General features: G+C 43.6%; 1 protein-coding gene across 4 annotated transcripts in view; it reads right to left on the reverse strand.

Annotated features, from left to right (window-relative positions):
• Positions 1 to 1,570: 1,570 nt before the first annotated feature.
• Positions 1,571 to 18,940, reverse strand: part of LOC148033269 (cilia- and flagella-associated protein 99-like) — a 59,140-nt gene continuing 41,770 nt past the window's right edge. For 2 of the 4 annotated variants that reach the window (XM_087681159.1, XM_087681156.1), the window contains 5 exons: positions 2,981 to 3,124; positions 2,675 to 2,815; positions 2,397 to 2,576; positions 2,021 to 2,252; positions 1,571 to 1,934 (listed from right to left, as the gene is read on the reverse strand). In XM_087681159.1, the coding sequence (XP_087537285.1) occupies positions 2,127 to 2,252; positions 2,397 to 2,576; positions 2,675 to 2,815; positions 2,981 to 3,124 (591 nt within the window). In that variant the 3' untranslated portion in view covers positions 1,571 to 1,934; positions 2,021 to 2,126. Of the gene's footprint in view, positions 1,942 to 2,020; positions 2,300 to 2,396; positions 2,577 to 2,674; positions 2,816 to 2,980; positions 3,125 to 18,940 lie in introns of those variants that run through there. The other 2 variants (XM_087681157.1, XM_087681158.1) reach the window with 2 other exon arrangements.

The following is an 18,940-nucleotide window of genomic DNA, read 5'->3' on the forward strand; positions in this document are numbered from 1 at the left end:
CGAAAGAAAAGGAGCCTTCCTAATAAGTGGTGTGTGAGGAACTTTGCGATCAACCTCTATCTAGGTGGGTCTAGATGTACTACTCTCCTTAGTCCTCACTCCTTGACTACAGAATGCAAAACCCTCCCAAAACAAGCAATAGTACCTCCCTCTAATTCTATATTAGACAATGCAACGATATAAGTAATGCTCCTCTTAAGTCTACTCCTATCTCACATAAATAATAGATTTGATCGTCTACCATGATACCTCATATTGCCCTACCTACATCCAAAGCTAATGCAATGAAGTACGAATGTGACCAATGGTATATCAGATCTCTCTCTCTCTCTCTCTCTCTCTCTCTCTATATATATATATATATATATATATATATATATATATATATATATATATATATATATATATATATATATATATAAAATGGAATGAAATGATATGACATTAATATCTAAAAAAGGCCACAATGACCTATGAGAACATGAGTTACAATCATCTATATGATGGTACCATTGTTTGAAAAAAACAGTAAATTGAAATATAGTAAACAGTACTATGAAGAAAGCTACAAGCTATAAGTAAGAAGAACTCTAGCTCTAATGAATAAAGATCTCTACTTGATACAATCTCATGGAGATGTAGGGGTCCTTTGACTCTAGCCCACCGTGCAATAATCTCTTGTAGCTGCTTGTGGAAGTGCCATTGACGCCTGTGTTGAGGTCTAGGGCGTCTAAATCAGCCAAGCTGGATAGCTTGATTAATCAATACTCCATGTGTATGTGCACATGATTGAGGCTACAACTTTGTTGAAACTTCACGAGTCTCCCTCACAAAGAAATCTTTAAGTTGTCTCTAGGTAGGGCCTCGATGTCATGTTGTTTCTATACCCCTAAGGAGCATGTCTCAAAGCCATTGTATCTCGAGAAGAAAGAGACCAAGAGACCCCTAATTATTGAAATCCATGACACTAGATAGTGATTCAAACCCATCTATAAATAGACAATAGAAATGGCCTCAAATCTCACGATATGATCGGCATCCACAAATATAGTGCTCCTACCTCTATCTCTAGCTATCATATCTAGCACATGCGCACCTCTGGTGGTATCGATCTGTATCTGCTAGTCTCAAAACTCTAACTAGTATGAAGAGGTACACAACCAACTTGATCCCATGTGAGATATAGGTGTCCATATGAGAGAGAGAGAAAAAGAGAGATTGAGATACACATATATACACACACACATAGCACTCCTTAAAATGGCCATGGAATGGTTGGATCAAAATCTTTGATGAATCATTACCTAACTATTTAAGCGTATGAAGAGAAGGTAGATGTCAAAAGTTAAAAGATTTTAAGAAGGTTAAAACACATTTCTACCAAAGTTCATGGATATTAAAAACCTTCAATCTCAACCGTTTGCAAGTTGTGATGTAAACTTTGTATGTCTTTTTTTCCATATTTTTCAAACCTATCGTCAAATTTTGAAATACAAAAATCTTCTCTATCTAGTATGAGGCTTTTCTCCTCATCGAGAAGGTTTTCAAAATTTCAAAAAAGATGAACTCATTTATCCAAATTTTATTTTGTAAGTGAAACTTTTACTACAACAAAGCTTGTGCCTTCATAATAATGCAAATTGCCATCTTTCCTTGGAGCAAATCCTAAAAGGCCAAGAAGGCAAGTGAGAGAAAGGGCTAAAGGATTCCAAAAGTGCCAACATGCCCAACACATCAAGTGGTTACAAGCTTGAGTACATGCTATGTTTGTGCTCGGATTTTGTCTTGATATTATGCAAAGTTATGAATAACTTCTCAAATTGTTCCATTCCTTAAGAGTTTACTCCTGTATCCACTTCATTTGGTCATAGAATTCTCCGGCTTTCTTGTGTTTGTAGCTTGTCATTGATGGGTAAATAACGCCACAAGAGAACCTACATACTAAACCTTGGAAATAAGGACTTGTCCACAGCACAGGGCACAATCATACAAATATGTCACTTCACGATAAATATGTTACCTGATCAATCCCGGAATCACAATCCAACCCACGTAGTTATGCATTTAGCTGTCATGAAGTACACATGACTAGGTGGATTTGGGGCTGTGGTAATGATCCGCCATGGTTATCTTGCATCACTTGCTTGGCCAGCTGCCGTCTGTTTGCCTTCTCTCCTTGCAAGCTTTCTAACATACGCTAGCTGCCTCATCGTTTTCACAAGCGAGGACTTCTCACGAAGCTTGTTGACAGTCTGCTTTTGTACAGTGAATGTTTTAAACTTCCTGAAATCTGGTGGGACTGAGCAGTATGTGGGAGAGCCAAAATCCATGATGAAAAAAATGCTTGAACTGTTTAAACATGATAAAAAGCTAGATATCTGGACTCTGCTACAAACCTCATCTTTTGAAGCATGTACTCGTACTCGCCGGTACTCTTCCTCCTTCTTTATGGCTTCCTTTACAGAGGCCAAGCGCTCTTGAAGCTCAGAGATGGACATCTCTCCCAACAGCCCATGTCCCGCAGTGGAATCTCTATCAAATTTCTTCATTATTTGTGCTGATTCTGTCTCCAACGTCTGCACAAACCACAAGACATCTACATTTCACATCTTCTAAATATGAAGGATTATGTGACACATCAGAAGCATTTTGATCCACAAGAACCAGAACCTACATGCAGCTGCTGTATAACTTCTTTTTTCTTTGCAAGCTCAATCGAACGCTCATTTGCAGTTCTTGATGCCAACATCATTGTTTCTTCCTGTATTTCCCGAGCTCTGGCCTTCTTCAACTCAGCCACTTTAATAAGTGCCAACTGCCCAGGATAAGAGTAGGAACATTATCAACATTAACATGTTTGCCATACCCACCACTGGATGTCTCTTTTCACAAAGGTAATGGAAACAAGATTGCTCCATCTCTCTAAGTGTCTTTAACTAGCAAGTACCCACTCATAATCATCAATTTAGGAAGCTAGTACCTTCACAGCTTGCTGACCCTCCACTATATTTTCATGTCGAAGTCGATTAAAAAGCTCCAAATTCACAAAGAACTCCTCCTTTAAAGCATCTAGTTTTTCTGCCTCCTCTTTCAGTTTCTTGACTATCTCCCGATTCTCCTGGGCCTGCACCTCAATCATACACTCAGAACACATTCTTATTGGATCCAAACACTGTTCTTCTTAAGGTGATATTCAGAATGAACATGCAAAGATTCAGAATTTTCAATCCATGAAACCCCGTAACATCTGAATACTGGTTGGTGGGTCTAGACCTCATCTTACACGTGCTTGTCTCTAACATCCAATGAACATGTTAGCACAGTATGCTTGCACTACTGATATCCTACTAAACCTCCTATGCGTGCTACCACATCATTAACCCGTAGTCAATTTTTTTCTTTCACATGATACATGTAAGTCACAGAGATTGAGTTCCAAAGGATGACTTTGTTCACTTGTAGAATTCATTGGATTGGACTTTTAGTGTATGGTAATCAACCAAGAATGAAGTAAAGATAACAATACCTTTAGGTGCAAATTGAGATTTGATAATAGGAAAGACACCAATGGTTCATATGAAAATACAAAATACGATGGTCATAATTTCAAAGAATTTGATTGGACATGATTTTAAAGAAATGAGCTTTTGAGAGGAAAATGTGGCTTTTGGAACAAGGGAAAACCTTTTGAGAGGAAGATGTGGCGTTTGAAACAAGGGAAAACCTTTTTACCCCACACATGGCCCAACGTTTTGGACACCCAATGTGACCCACTTGGTCTGGGTGGCTATGGAAGAGCCAGAAGTAAGGAGGTAAGTTGGAGCTGCGGTATAAGCCCATGCATGGCAGGCCCAAGGAGAGAAAAGAAGAAGTGGATACAAGGTGCATATCACATCTCACCAAGTGGTCCACCTTTGCAATAGCAGACAATCTCTTCAAATAAAGGGACAAGACTTGTGTTCATAGTCAAGTCCTAAGAAAGCTGGATTACCTGCAGCAGAGGCCGGTTCAGGGAGCTCCCACGATTTGTAGGCCTCACAAAGTGTATAATTATTCACCATACATCTACATGGCCTCTCAAATACAACATATGGTATACAATACATCTACTTGTGGAGCTCTGACAGATGAAAACTATTTTCCACAAGCACGGTCCTGTACAACAGGACCTTATCCTCTGAGATTGGCAGCCTGGGAGACTGTTCTTTTCCCCACTTTCTGTACTCTTCATTTTTGTTTTGGGCTCAGTTGTAATTTTTAAAATTTCAGTAGTTTTATATATGAAAGCTGTGTATGCTAATCCTTCAATGGGAATGTTAATAAGACTAATAACAAATTACATAGAAAAAGGTTTTCAGTTGAGGGGGATGTTTTTACTGCCTACCTGGGAATGGTGGTGCATGCATGATCTGTGCTTATCTAACTTTTCTTGGATGTTAAATCATTATATTAATAATAAATATTGCTTGCATAAAAAGTTAGAACCAGGCTAGCTCAGCAAAAGAAAAGAGACCAGTTCCTCTATCCCTAGGTCACCCATTACACATGCAAGACTCCAGAACCACCAGACTTCTGTTGCAATTTTATTCCACTTAACTTCTCCTCCATTCCCTTTAAAAAGGAGCCTATTTCTTGTCTCCCATATTTCCTTATGGACTCAGACTTGGCTTTCCAGGCTGTGCAAGGGTTGATTTGCCCTACACACACTTGGGTATATTTCAGCAACCTTGAGCTACCCATCGGCTTTAGTACCTAGCAGCATTCAGGTTGGTAAGTGCATTGAGAGTTCAGAAAGGGGGATGGGCTCATCATCCACTGGAGTGAGAGGTAAGGGGACATAGCCTTCCGTGGTAGGGTTGCCCTTTGTCGGGCCCACAAGAGCCAGACTTTGCCCCATGAAATAAGGTGTGGGCTCCTCGCCTATGAGGAGACTAAAGAGCAGTGTCTGATTTGGATTGTGCCAAGATCCTAGAAGGTGAAAGCTTATTTTGAAAAAGGAAGGTCCATGACACTTGGTATCAAAGCTCACCTCTCGTGAAGCTAGCAGGCTTCATCACGTTGTCGGAGGGGCTTTTGTCGAAAGGTCGTATCTACCGGGGATTAGAGGTAGAAGGAAGTAGAGATAGGATATGGAAGAGAAGAAAAAGAATAGACAAGATGTAAACACGATTAAGACAAAGCACAATGAATTGAATCAATATGTATTGACAGAACCTGAAATTATTTGTCTGGCACTACTCAAAAACAATCTCCAGGCATTAGATCTCCTGGAGCTCCTTCGTAGACCAAAAACGTGCATCAAAATAACAACTCCTTTGCTGCTCGGAACCCAAATCTGATGGCTCCGTTGGCTTCAGAAGGGAGGTAAAACCCGAGGACGCCTGCTTAGAGATCTCCCAAATCACTTCTTCTTCCTCTTCCAGTTCAAAGTGCAGTTTTCAACCTGTTAACAAGGATCGCGACGCGTGCGATTTTGTCAATCTGTATCTTTTGTGAAAAATCCTGGCTGAAAAAGCAACTTGCTTTTTGCAGCCATCCTAATCTAGAAGCTTTTCTAACTTTTTCAGATTTTTTACGATAAATAATATAAAAAATAGGCTAAAATTGTCTAAAAATCTAGTATTTTTGGACCATTCATGCCACTCACACTAGTACTAATGACTCGTATCACATTGCCTCTCTTGATCAATAAGAAAGTCGGATGATGATGCATTCCATGTTTTTTCACACTGTGTCCGCATAGCATCACAACAACGTGGGGGAGGCAAGATCCCTAGGGGCAAGTCGTAGGTAGGAGTACTCTGAAGATGAAATCAATAAGACCGATGTTGAAGAATACCTCTTCGATAAGGAGAGAGTGTACTGCGATACAAGTAAGGATTATATTGATTTGCCAAACCCATTAATGCAGGCCATTGTTGAGCAGACTGTGGCCAAAATATTAAAAGGACTCAACACATCATGTGCAACGGAAAAGAGGACAGATGGAAAAGTAAAAAGGATAGAGTCAAAAGGAAGGTTTAGTCAGATTTTGATGATGAATTCGGAAGTACAAGCCCAGCTCAAAGGAGAGAGGGGCTTTTTGATCTAAGAGCCATTGCATGAGCATGATGAAGGTGTCAAGGCATGCCACGGAGAAGTGGCAAGTTGCTTTCTCTGTGATCAGGCCGCCATCTGGTTGCTGGCCAAAGAAAGGAAAAAGGAAGAGTCAGGCCTAGGCAGGATGTCTTGGTCTGAGCTGCTACTTTGTTCCACAAAATGAAAAATACAAGTTGAAGGATGAATGGAGAGGCCTAAAAATGCAGCTGGGCAAAATGAGATACTATGTGGGCCAAGGATAGAGCGCTCAACCTCCAGCTTTCAGACATGGGCCCTTTCACCCAACTGCATGGTTTCCTATATGGACTTCAAGACTGGGTCGCGAAGTAAATTGAAGAGTGAGAGTCCCTGTCACTGAAGGAAGTGTTCATGATGGCTGAGCAAATCACAGATCTACAGGCCAGAAGAGGTACAAGCAAACTTCAACAAACTTGAGACCTAGTGATAGCATAGGTTCAGCCCGACCAAGTTGGCCTTAAGGTATGATGGTTCCAAGTTGGAGGAGCGGGAATTCATTGGCAAGCAGCAGCTCTTTCAACAGCAGCAGTAGGGAGTGATGGGGCATGGGGGCCTCCCCCTCCCATCAAGTGCTTCGTTATGATGGGCTGCATCTCCAGTGCAATTTCCCTAAGCTAAACAGGCTTAGCAGCTCCAAGATGGCTGCAGTTTGCACTAGTGAGCAAGGGTACCACAATGAGGCTCAGAACTCAGTGAGGATACAAGAGTTGGATGAGGAAACCCAAGAAGCTAGTGATGGATCTGAACAACCCAAGGTGGGAATAATGCAAGTGTGCCCTCACTGCATGGCAGCAAAGCTCCCCTCAATCAAGCTCATCCATGTGGACTCTCAAGCACAATGGGGCTGATGATCAATATGAAATCCACTCACAATTCTACGACTGCACAGTTAGCAGAGAAGCGCGGAGTAAGGGTGGGAAAGCCCGAATCCTTTGCATTGAATTTTGAGCAGGGGTGCAATTCAAACACTCACATGGCCTTTGATGTGATGGCACAGTTTGGAGTCTGCAAACATCAACTGGATTTTGTCATAGTGCCTCTGGATGGATTTGAGGCAATTCTGGGCCTCACATGGTTCAACAAGCATGGTTTGGCAATCAAACTAGATAAAGCAAGTGAATGATTTAGGTTATCTTACTATTGGCCAACTGGATGAGGTTATAAAGGGAAAGAGTAAAGCCAATGATCTCTTTACCTCAAGTGGCAGCATGCGGTCTATGACAGCCCAGGACAGCTCCAACAAAGATGACAGAAGCTGGGGCTTATGTAGTACTAAGCAAGCAGAAAAGAGTTGAAAAAGGATTGGTTCAATGCATCTATGCATTATGTGAGTGGAAGAAGTTATGGAAGAGGTTAGAAAAGAGCATGTGGTTTGTGACCTGGCTATGGAAGCAATATTAGACCACTTCCAAGATGTTATGCTAGCAAACTCCCCTTGGGTTACCACCTAAGCAGGTCGTGGAACACAACATTCAATTGATTCTAGGTTCAACTCCTGCTTCCTGGTTTCCATGTTGCATGACTAATGAAGAGCTGGTGGAATTGAAAAACAACAAAATGAACTGTTGGAAGCAAGCTTCATCCAAAGGAGCTGCTCATCTTATGGAGCACCAGTCCTATTTGTCATGAAAAGAGACAACACCCTTTGCCTATACGTGGACTACCAAGCTCTGAGAGTGTCAGGTACTTCCCCGAAATCGATCTTCGATCTGGCTACCACCAGAATTGCAGAAAGCAATGTGGAAAAGACTGCATTCCATGTGAAGTATGCGAGCTCTGAGTAGCTGGTGCTAGGATTTGGGATGGCTGTGCTCCACCAACATTCTGTACTCAAATGGATGACACATTCAATGACTATATGGATGGATTTTTAGTGATCTAGATTGATGATCTCCTTGTATTAAGAAAACTTTGGAAGAACATATGGAACATGTAACCAAGTTGCTCTAGCACTTGCAACAGCACAAAGTATATGCCAAGCCCAAGAAGGGCAAGTTTGCGGTTCAAGAAGTGGAATTTTTGGGTTTCATTGTCAAAGGAGTCACTTCAATCAACCCCAAGAAAGTGGAAGCAGTGCAAAAATGGAAAGCTCCTACAACTCCAAAACAAGTGCAGGAGTTCCTGGGATTCACCATCTTTTGTAGAAAATACATGTAGGCCTATATCACATACCTTAGTCGCTAGCTAAGCTCACCAGCAGCAACACAAAATTTCAGTGGGGAGAGTAAGAGAAGCAAGCATTCAACGCTTTGAAACAGGCTTTGAGCTCCACTCCAGTACTAAAAATGCCAGTCTTTACAAAACACTTTTAAACTCACACTGATGCCTCAGAGTATGCACTAGGAAGAGTCTTATTTTTAGGAATCATGGACACCCTATGTGGTACAAATCCAAAAAGCTCACTCCAGCAGAGAGTAGATGGACCATACATGAAAAGAAAATGTTGGTTTGTAGTGGTCTTAGAAAATGGAGACTATGTACAGGATAAACACATCAAGGTTTACACAGCTAATATTTCTCTCAAATATTTTCAAACTCATAATTAACCCCAAAACAGGCCAGGCGGCAAGATTTTTTGCCAGAGTTTGATATAGAGATCTTACATAAGCCCATCTCCACTAACAAGATGCTTGATGCCCTCAACCATAGAGCTAAGTTTCAGGCCATGACTCTTCCTCCCCAATGCAGATTTTGTCAAGTCGGCGCAAAAGGTCACATCAGAGAATGTAGATATACAACAGCTAATAGTAGATATAGCAGTAGGAAAGACATCATGGGGAATGTACATGTTAAAGGATGGATAGGGTAGTTTCTACACGAGGCAAAATTTACATCCCCAATGATTTGGAATTTGATTGATATGCCCAACCTATCAAATGGTGAAAGCGCAAAGATTTGAACATGTCCACATTGCACACAACATCTGTTCCATCATGCCCTTGGGATGTAGTGAGCATGGAATTAATTATAGACCTTGTTGGGTATTTCACTCACGCCTCACTTACGCCTACGCTCACATAGGAGTGTCAGTGATCAGTAGGACACTGGGGCACTTTTTACTCTCGGTAGGAGAGGTTTTTTCCCCCAGACTTATGGTATTATTTCGTATGTGCTTATGACACACACTTACGGGCACTTACCGTGTTCGGGTGTGAACACCCCCCTACAACCCTAAGGTTTAAGGGTTGTACCTTGTACTTTCAGTTTTGCACTCTTTCAGTCTATAATAGCTTTGGGTGTCGTGCTTCACTCTCTACTGTCTACTGCTTTCTATGTTGAGCTTCGATCCTGCCGTCCTCTCTCACATTTGGTATCAGAACATTGGTTCTGCTCTGCTCAGATTCAGCTCAGCTTTGCTCAACCTCCGGGAGCTTCTGCTCAGGTCTCAAGTTCTTGCTCTGCATCCAGCCAGCTTCGTCAGGCTGTGTCAGACAGCCCGTCAGTTTCCTCCACGCTGCCTGTTCTTGAGAGAGCAACCCGCTAGTCTGCTGTACGTCAGCTGACTGCCAGCTCCGTCAGCAATAACCAGCGCTAGAAGCACTGCATGTAGCGCCCGTGTGCCAGCCTAGGAGGCCGCCAGCCTACCTGTGCCTGCAGCTACGCCCCTGACCAGCGAACCCGTCTGACGCCTCAGTCGCCAGCTCTCCTCTGCGCTGCCCGACAGCCGCCCGTCAACTGCGCTCCTGTGCCGTTTGTCACGATAGCCGGCATCCACCTCAATCACCACAGTTGCCAGCTCTCCTCTGCGCCGCCCAACAGCAGCTTTGTCAGCTGTGACGCCTCAGACGTCTGATCCCTGCGCCACCACGCCAGCTCGCCTGCGACGTCAGCAACGTTGACCACTCCTACACCCACCTGTCGTCAGCGATGATTCGTCGTTTCCAAGGTAATTTTTAATTTTTTTTAATACCGTCTTTCTGCCAGAATTAATTTCTGGAAGAGAGGGTTCCCACTGCACAGGCACAGAATTCAAAATATGTGTCAAGGACACGCTCGATGCAATTTTATGGGCACATTCATCAAAAAGTTTGGGGCTTTTATGTTTTCTGGGAACATTGGCATACACACTGCAGTTAAAGTCACTGACAGATTGTTTTGTCAAACCCGAGGCAAGGAAATTTTGGGGATTTTGCTGGTACAGTGTTGCTGAACACTGATTGCACGTTGGACTGCGTGCATAATAGACAGTTTTGACAGAGTGCAACTCTGTACACTAATTGCAAAAAGTTATTTCCTGCAATTTTTGGAAATTTTCAGATGTCCAGTGAAGTTTTGCTTCGACATTGCTCTTTGCATTTTTTTGGTAATTGAAAAATCATGGCAAATCAGGGAGGAGATGTTTTCACCTATGTATCCAAGGAGGACAGATTGGATGGAAATAACTATTCACTTTGGTCCTTCATGATGAAGAATGTACTCGTGGCCAAAAATCTTTGGGATTATGTCAATGGAGAAGAAGCTCGACCTGGAGTTGTGGCTCCAGCTACTCCTCCAGGGGGACATGCACCACGGGCACCTCAGCCTACTCCACTTCAGCCACTTGCCTAAAGAACAGCAACTCAAAAAGCATGGGATACAAGGGATGCACAGGCTTTGTCGCTGATTGCATTGGCAGTCCAGTGGTCAATCATCCCCTATATTCGTTCAGCAGCTTCTTCACGAGAAGCTTAGCTAACTTTGGAGCAGATGTTTGCAGGCAAGAATGAGACTCGCAACTCTTTCTTAAAGAAAGAGCTGGAGACATTGAAAATGAATGAAGGTGATTCTATCCAGGATCACTTGAACAAAATTCAAAACTTGCGAGAGCAACTCATGAATGTTGATGAGTACTATTCGGATACACAGATGATATCTACCACTTTGAACTCATTACCTCCTTCATACTTGGCTTTTCATAGGGCCTTAAACCTCACCATGAGGATTGCCGCGCAGCCAATCACTTTTCTTCAGTTAGTCAGTTTGCTTCTAGAGGAGGAGCAAACACAGAGGAATAGTGGTATGGATGCCATAGCCTCTGAGCAGGCTTTTATGGCTAGACAGAAGGGCAAAGGTAGCCAAGTGAAAAATACTCCGCAGAGTTCTGGGACTTCTAGCACATCACAGGCAAACAAAAAACAAGGGGGCACGCAAGCCAAAAAGGGCAAATGCCATTATTGCAAGAAGCCGGGCCACTACATCACTGAGTGCAGAAAGCGCATTGCCAAAGAGAAGAAAAAGGAGTCAAGAATGTCTGTTTCTGATGCTCCTTCCACTGCTACTGAGTCTGCATCCTTTGTTGCAGACAGGGACTATTGTTTTTACACATGTAGTTATGACACCTCTTGGGCAGATCGAGCATTCAGCTCTACTGAGGATGCAAACACTTAGTTTTTTGACAGTGGGACTTCTAGGCATATCACATCTTGCAGAGATTTATTTGCATCTGTTCATGCAGCTCCAGTTGGCAAGCCTGTACAGTGTGTCCACAATGCATCATACCCTAATAGATGTATTGGGGAGATTGTGCTCACAGCCATTGATGGCTCTATTCTTTGCCTACAGGATGCTTTATTTGTGCCAAGCATAAAGAAGAATTTGCTTTCTATCTCTTCTTTAGCACGTTGTGGATTGCAGATCACATTTGATGATGACCGATACATGGTGAGAGACAAAGAACACATGACTTTGGTCTTGACACGCACTTTATGTCATGGATTATATGAATTGGATGCTCTTTCAGTTGATCAGTCAGCGTATTTGACATCCACTCTTACTCCTGCTATGATACAGGCAGAGTTATGGCATGCTAGGATGGGGCATGTGAACTTTGGTAGCTTGATGCTCTTACAGTGTACGCAGATGCTAGATGGATTATCTCTACTGGAGAGACCTCCTGAGCACTTGTGCAAAGGATGTATTTTGGGAAAAATGCATTGTTTTTTATTTCCCCGTGATGTTGCTTTTAGAGCAACAGCCAGGTTGCAGTTAGTACATTAAGATGTATGTGGACCTATGTAAACAAAGTCATTGGGAGGATGTTACTATTTCGTGACTTTTATTGATGACTTTACTCAATTTTGCTTAGTCTACTCTTTGGTCAAACAGTCAAAAGTGTATGATGCATTCTTGGCTTTTATTGCACTTGTTGAAAACCAGTCTAGTTGTAACATTAAGACTCTCCGTTCGGAATGAGGGAGGAAATACATGTCCTCTATGCTGAATTCCTTTTTGAAGCAGAAGGGCATTGTCCATCAGTACACTATTGATTATACTCCACAGCAGAATGGGGTTGCAGAGAGAATGAATCGGTCACTCATGGAGATGGCTAGATGCATGCTAAAGGCAAAGAGCTTGCCTCACAGTTTCTGGATGGAAGCCGTCATGTGTGCTTGCCATGTTTTGAACAGATGCCCCACCAAAGCATTGAAGAAAATTACACCTTTTGAGGCTTGGAACAGCCGGAAACCTTTTGTTGGACACTTTCGTACCTTTGGGTGCCTTGTATATGCACATATGCCAAAGGTACTCAGAAAAAAGTTGGATAACAAGGCTATTAAATGCATTTTTATGGGATATAGTAGTGAGAGCAAAGGCTACAGACTCTATGATCTTGTTTCGAAAAAGGTGTTTGTCAGTAGGGATGTACTATTTGATGAAAAAACAGAATTGTTCCTGGCTGGTTTAGATACATATCAGGCTGCCCGTGATGTATTTGAAGGGCTGCTGCCCATTACATTTGGTGATTCAATTGGAGTTTCCGCAAGTGAACTCAATGTTCAGCTAGCTACTCCTTTGGAAAATGCAGAAAATCAGCCATTGGCTGATCTGAATATTCAGCAAAGTGCTGAAACTGAAATTCAGCAAGAGCTTAAGCACAGTCAGGAGGCAAGACAAATGCCTAGATGGTATTTATAGACTATGAAAGATAGTCATCTGGATGCACCCATGGCTGGTCATACTAGAAGGCAAGCTCGTATGCATGATACTGCACATACCATGGAGTTCGTTATGGCAGCAAGCACCCTTGATGAAGAAGAGCCTGTATGTTTTGAAGATGCACAACAGAGTGTGCATTGGATGGCAGCAATGAAAGCTGAATTGGATTCTATCACTAAGAATCAAACATGGGATTTGGTGTCTTTGCCATTTGGGAAGAAAGCCATTGGAACAAAATGGGTCTACAAGCTGAAACGGAATGCAAATGGATCCATTGATAAATACAAGGCAAGGCTTGTAGCCAAAGGCTATGCACAGAAGAAAGGAATAGACTATGAGAAGACATTTGCTCCTACTTCCCGTATGACGACCATCAGGTCTATGGTTGCTTTGGCTACTCATTATGGATGGACTGTGCATCAATTGGATATTAAAACTGCATTTTTACATGGGGAACTTCATGAGGAAGTATATGTACAGCAGCCCATTGGTTTTGCAGTTGAGGGCTTGGAACACTTGGTCTGCAAGCTAAAAAAAGTGTTGTATGGTTTGAAACAAGATCCTAGAGCTTGGTATGCAAAGATAGATGCTTTCTTGCTTAGCCAAGGGTTCATAAATAGCTCATGTAAGTCTACCCTTTACGTATGTAAAGAGGGGGGATCCATGCTGATCATTTGTCTTTATGTTGATGATCTCTTGCTTACAGGGACACGTGCTGATCAGATTTCAGCATTTAAACAAAATTTGCAGCAAACTTTGACATGTCAGACTTGGGGTCTTTGCATTATTACTTGGGCATTCAGTTTATACATGATGCTAGAGGTATTGGGTTATCATAGTCAAGATACATTAGTAAACTTCTTGAGAAATTTGGCTTACAGGATTGCAAGCCAGTTTGTACATCAATGGAACCTGAAGTTAAACTGTCATTACATGATGACAATGATTTGTTTGATATACACACATATGCTCCAGCAGTTGAATGCCTTATTTACTTATGCAACACTAGGCCAAACATATAGTTTGCAGTTTCAGCCCTGAGCAGATATATGCATCAGCCACGCATGTCACATTGGCAAGCTGTTAAGCGTGTCTTCCGTTATTTGCAGGGTACTAGATCTCTTGGATTGCTTTATGCCAAGGGGGGACCACTGCAATTACATGCTTACAGTGATTCTGGTTGGGCCGGTGATTATGATTCACGTCACTCCACTAGTGGCAATTGTTTCTTTCTTGGCTCGTCTTGCATATCTTGGCTTAGCAAGAAACAGTCCACTATTGCTACATCATCATGTGAAGCTGAATACAAGGCAACTTTCACTACCACAGTTGAATGCGTATGGATTAGACGATTGCTTGCTGATCTGGGTGTATCTGTTACGGAGCCTACTCCTTTGTTCACTGGCAGTCAAAGTGCCATTGCAGTGGCACGGAACCCAGTGTTTCATGCACGCACGAAACACATTGAGATACATTATCACTTTGTCAGAGAGAGGCTACATGCAGGTGATATCAGTCTTGTCTATTGTCCTACAACCAGTAATGTGGCAGACATCTTCACCAAAGCTCTTCCTCGTGACAGATTTGAAGCATTTCAACATGCTTTAAATCTGATCTCCTTTGGTGGTGGATGATCCTTGTACTCTTGATCACTCTTCACTCCAGGGGGGTCTGTTGGGTATTTCACTCACGCCTCACTTACGCCTACACTCAAATTGGAGTGTCAATGATCAGTAGGACACTAGGGCACTTTTTACTCTCGGTAGGAGAGGTTTTTTCCCCCCAAACTTATGGTATTATTTCGTATGTGCTTATGACACACACTTACACGCACTTACCGTGTTCGGGTGTGAACACCCCCCTACAACCCTAAGGTTTAAGGATTGTACCTTGTACTTTCAGTTTTGCACTCTTTCAGTCTATTGCATTGGGTGTCGTGCTTCACTCTCTACTATCTACTGCTTTCTGTGTTGAGCTTCGATCCTGCCGTCCTCTCTCACAGACCTGCCCCCATCCCATGGGTTCAACACCGTCCTGGTGGTGGTGGACTACTTTTTGAAGTTGGCTCATTTTATCCCAACAGCCACTCCACTCACAACTCCAAGCGTGGCCTAGCTCTTCTTTGCTGGAATCTAACCAACGGCGATCGTGCCCAATTGAGATGTCCGTTTCATTCAAACTCCTTGATATCCATGTTGGGTATCTCACACGCCTTACTTACGCCTACGCTCATATGGGAGTGTGCGGGTGATCACTAGGACACTGGGGCACTTTTTACTCTCGGTAGGAGAGGTTTTTTCCCCCAGATTATGTGTACTATTTTGTATGTGCTTGTGGTGCACACTTACGGGCACTTACTGTGTTCGGGTGTGAACAGCCCCTTATAACCCTAAGGTATAAGGGTTATCATTTGTACTTTCAGCTAACACTCTATTCAGTACTATTGCATTGGGTGTCGTGCTCAACTCTGTCTCTCACTCTCACACTGTCTACTGCACTTCAGCTGCACCTCGATCCTCTCCCATCTGACATTTGGTATCAGAGCTCAGCTCAGAGCAGTCTTCAGTCTGCAGTCTGCAGCCACCGCCAATTCTGCCCCAGCCGCCTGTTCCTGCCCAGTCCTGCCTGCGCCTGTCAGTCCGTCAGCGCGCAGCACCAGACGACTCCTCTGCCCAGCGTGCAGCTCCAACAATCAGAGCGCCTCCTGTACCTGCGTGCTGCCACCCCTGCCCAGCGAGTCCTCTGCCCTGTGTCTGCCCAGAGTGCCCCTTCGCCTGTCAGTCTGCCTGCGCAGCCTCCCTGCGCTGAGCTAGCCTGTGCCGTCAGCTCCAGCTGCCAGCGCGCCACCTGTCTCCACCAGCCAGTCCTGGGTGCCGCCTCCTCAGCCCAGCGCGCGCCCAGTCCTGCCTGCGCGTGTCACTGGACCTGCACGCCTGTACCTGTGCGTCAGTCCGACTGTACCCAGCAGTCATTACCTCGGGAATCGTGCCCGTCGTCAACACGCAGAGGTAACATTCTGCACTTTTCTTTTACACAGGAGTTCGTGCAACAGGTTCAGGTTCAGCATTGGGAAACGTGCTGAACAGCAGGTTCAGTTTTCAGCATTGGGAAACGTGCTGTGTCTGTCTGTGACACATTGAATGCACATTTTGGGGCTTTTGTAACAGACATTTGTGACAGAAATTTTGGGCAGAAAATTTTGGGGCTTTTGATGTTTTAGTGCTGCTGAGCACTAATTGCACCTTGGGAAGCGTGCATCAGTGACAGTTTTTTTTGACAGAGTACCCTTTGCACATTAATTGCAGACTTGTGTTTGCTGCAATTTCTGGAAATTTGCAGATTTCCAGCCCGTACTGCATTGACATTGCTCTATTACCTTTTGGGAAATAATGGCAAATCAGGGAGGAGATGTATTCACCTATGTGTCCAAGGAAGACCGATTGGATGGGAACAATTATTCCCTTTGGTCTTTCATGATGAAGAATGTATTAGTGGCCAAAAATTTGTGGGATTATGTCAGTGGAGAGGAAGCACGACCGGGAGTTGTGGCTCCCGCTACTCCTCCTCCAGGAGGACGTGCAAGAGGGCAACCTCAGCCCCCTCCACCTCAGCCCGCTCAGCCACTTCCCCCAAGAACTGCAGCTCAGAAAGCTTGGGATACACGGGATGCACAGGCTATGTCGCTGATTGCATTGGCAGTTCAGCGTTCTATCATTCCTCATATTCGTTCAGCAGCTTCTTCACAAGAAGCTTGGTTGATATTGGAGCAGATGTTTGCAGGAAAGAATGAGACTCGCATCTCTTTCTTGAAGAAAGAGCTAGAGACTCTAAAGATGAATGAGGGTGATTCTATGCAGGATCATCTCAACAAAATTCAGGACTTGCGGGAGCAACTCATGAATGTGGATGAGTACTACTCAGATGCGCAGCTGATTTCTACGACATTGAATTCACTGGCTCCCTCTTACTTGGCTTTTCATACTGCCTTGAACCTCACTATGAGGATTTCGAAAGAGCCCATCACTTTCATTCAGCTTGTCAGTTTGCTTCTAGAGGAGGAACAAACTAGACGGAACAGTGGTGTGGATGGTATAGCCTCTGAGCAGGCTTTTATGTCAAGGCAGAAGGGTAAAAACAGCCAAGGGAAAAATGCTTCGCAGAGTTCTGGTAGTAGTAACACTTCACAGACAAGTCAGAAACAGGGGGGCACGCAAGCCAAGAAAGGAAAATGCCATTACTGCAAGAAGCCTGGCCACTACATCACTGAGTGCAGGAAGCGCATCGCCAAAGAGAAGAAGAAGGAGTCAGGGATGTCTGTTTCTGCAGCTCCTTCCACTGCTAGTGAGTCCGCGTTCTTTGTTGCAGACAGGGACTATTGTTTTTACACTTGCAGTTATGATGTCTCTTGGGCTGATAGAGCATTTAGCTCTACAGAAGATGCTGACACTTGGTTCTTTGACAGTGGTGCTTCACGGCATATCACATCTCGTAGAGATTTGTTTGCTTCTCTTGGTGCACCTCCCGTTGGGAAGTCTGTTCAGTGTGCTAATAATGCATCATACCCTGTTCGTGGTATTGGGGAGATTCAGCTTACAGCCATTGATGGCTCTATTCTCCGCCTACAGGATGCTTTGTATGTGCCTGGCATTAAGAAGAATCTGCTTTCCATTTCTTCTATGGCACGTTGTGGTTTGCAGGTCACCTTTGATGATGACCGTTGCATGGTCCGTGACAAGGAACACATGACATTGGTCTTGACAGGTTCTCTGTGTCATGGGTTATATGAGTTGGATGCTCTTTCGGTAGATCAGTCTGCATATTTGACATCCACTCTTACTCCTGCTATGTTAGAGGCAGAGTTATGGCATGCTCGTTTGGGGCATGTAAACTATGGCAGCTTGATGCTATTACAGCGTACTCAGATGTTGGATGGATTACCTCTCTTGGAGAGACCTCCTGAGCATTTATGCGAGGGTTGCATTTTGGGAAAAATGCATCGTTTCTCTTTTCCCCGTGATGTTGCTTTTAGAGCAACAGCCAGATTACAGCTTGTGCATTCGGATGTTTGTGGGCCCATGCAGACACAGTCATTGGGTGGTTGTTACTATTTTGTAACATTTATTGATGACTTTACACGTTTGTGCTGGGTCTACTGCTTGAAAAAGAAGTCAGAAGTGTATGATGCATTTTTGGCTTTCAGTGCACTTGTGGAAACTCAGTCTGGTTGCAAGATTAAGACTCTCCGTTCGGACCGAGGGGGGGAATACATGTCCTCTATGCTGAATTCTTATTTGCAGCAGAAGGGCATTATCCATCAGTACACTACTGCATATACTCCACAGCAGAATGGGGTAGCAGAGAGGAAAAATCGGTCACTCATGGAGATGGCCAGATGTATGCTGAAGGCAAAGAGTTTGCCTCATAGTTTTTGGATGGAAGCCGTCATGTGCGCTTGCCACATTTTGAACAGATGCCCTACCAAGGCCTTGAAAACCGTCACACCTTTTGAGGCTTGGCACAGCCGCAAACCTTCTGTTGGCCACTTCCGTACTTTTGGGTGTCTTGCATATGCCCATATTCCACAGGTACTTCGAAAGAAGTTGGACAACAAGGCTGTAAAATGCATCTTTATGGGATATAGCAGCGAAAGCAAAGGCTACAGACTCTATGATCCCGTGACCAAGAAGGTTTTTGTCAGCAGGGATGTTGTATTTGATGAAAAATCAGAATTATCCTTGGCTGGTTTTGATACATATCAGGCTGCCCGTGATGTCTTTGAAGGGCTGCTGCCCATCACATTTGGTGATTCAGCTGGTACTTCAGCAAATGAACCTAATGTTCAGCCAGCTGCTCCTATGGAACATGCAGTAAATCAGCACATTGCTGAAACTGAAATTCAGCAGGAACT

The sequence above is a fragment of the Lygodium microphyllum genome, chromosome 7 (genome assembly GCF_053477565.2).
Source record: "Lygodium microphyllum isolate KBCC chromosome 7, Lygodium_microphyllum_v1.1.10, whole genome shotgun sequence".
Taxonomy (NCBI): domain Eukaryota; kingdom Viridiplantae; phylum Streptophyta; class Polypodiopsida; order Schizaeales; family Lygodiaceae; genus Lygodium; species Lygodium microphyllum.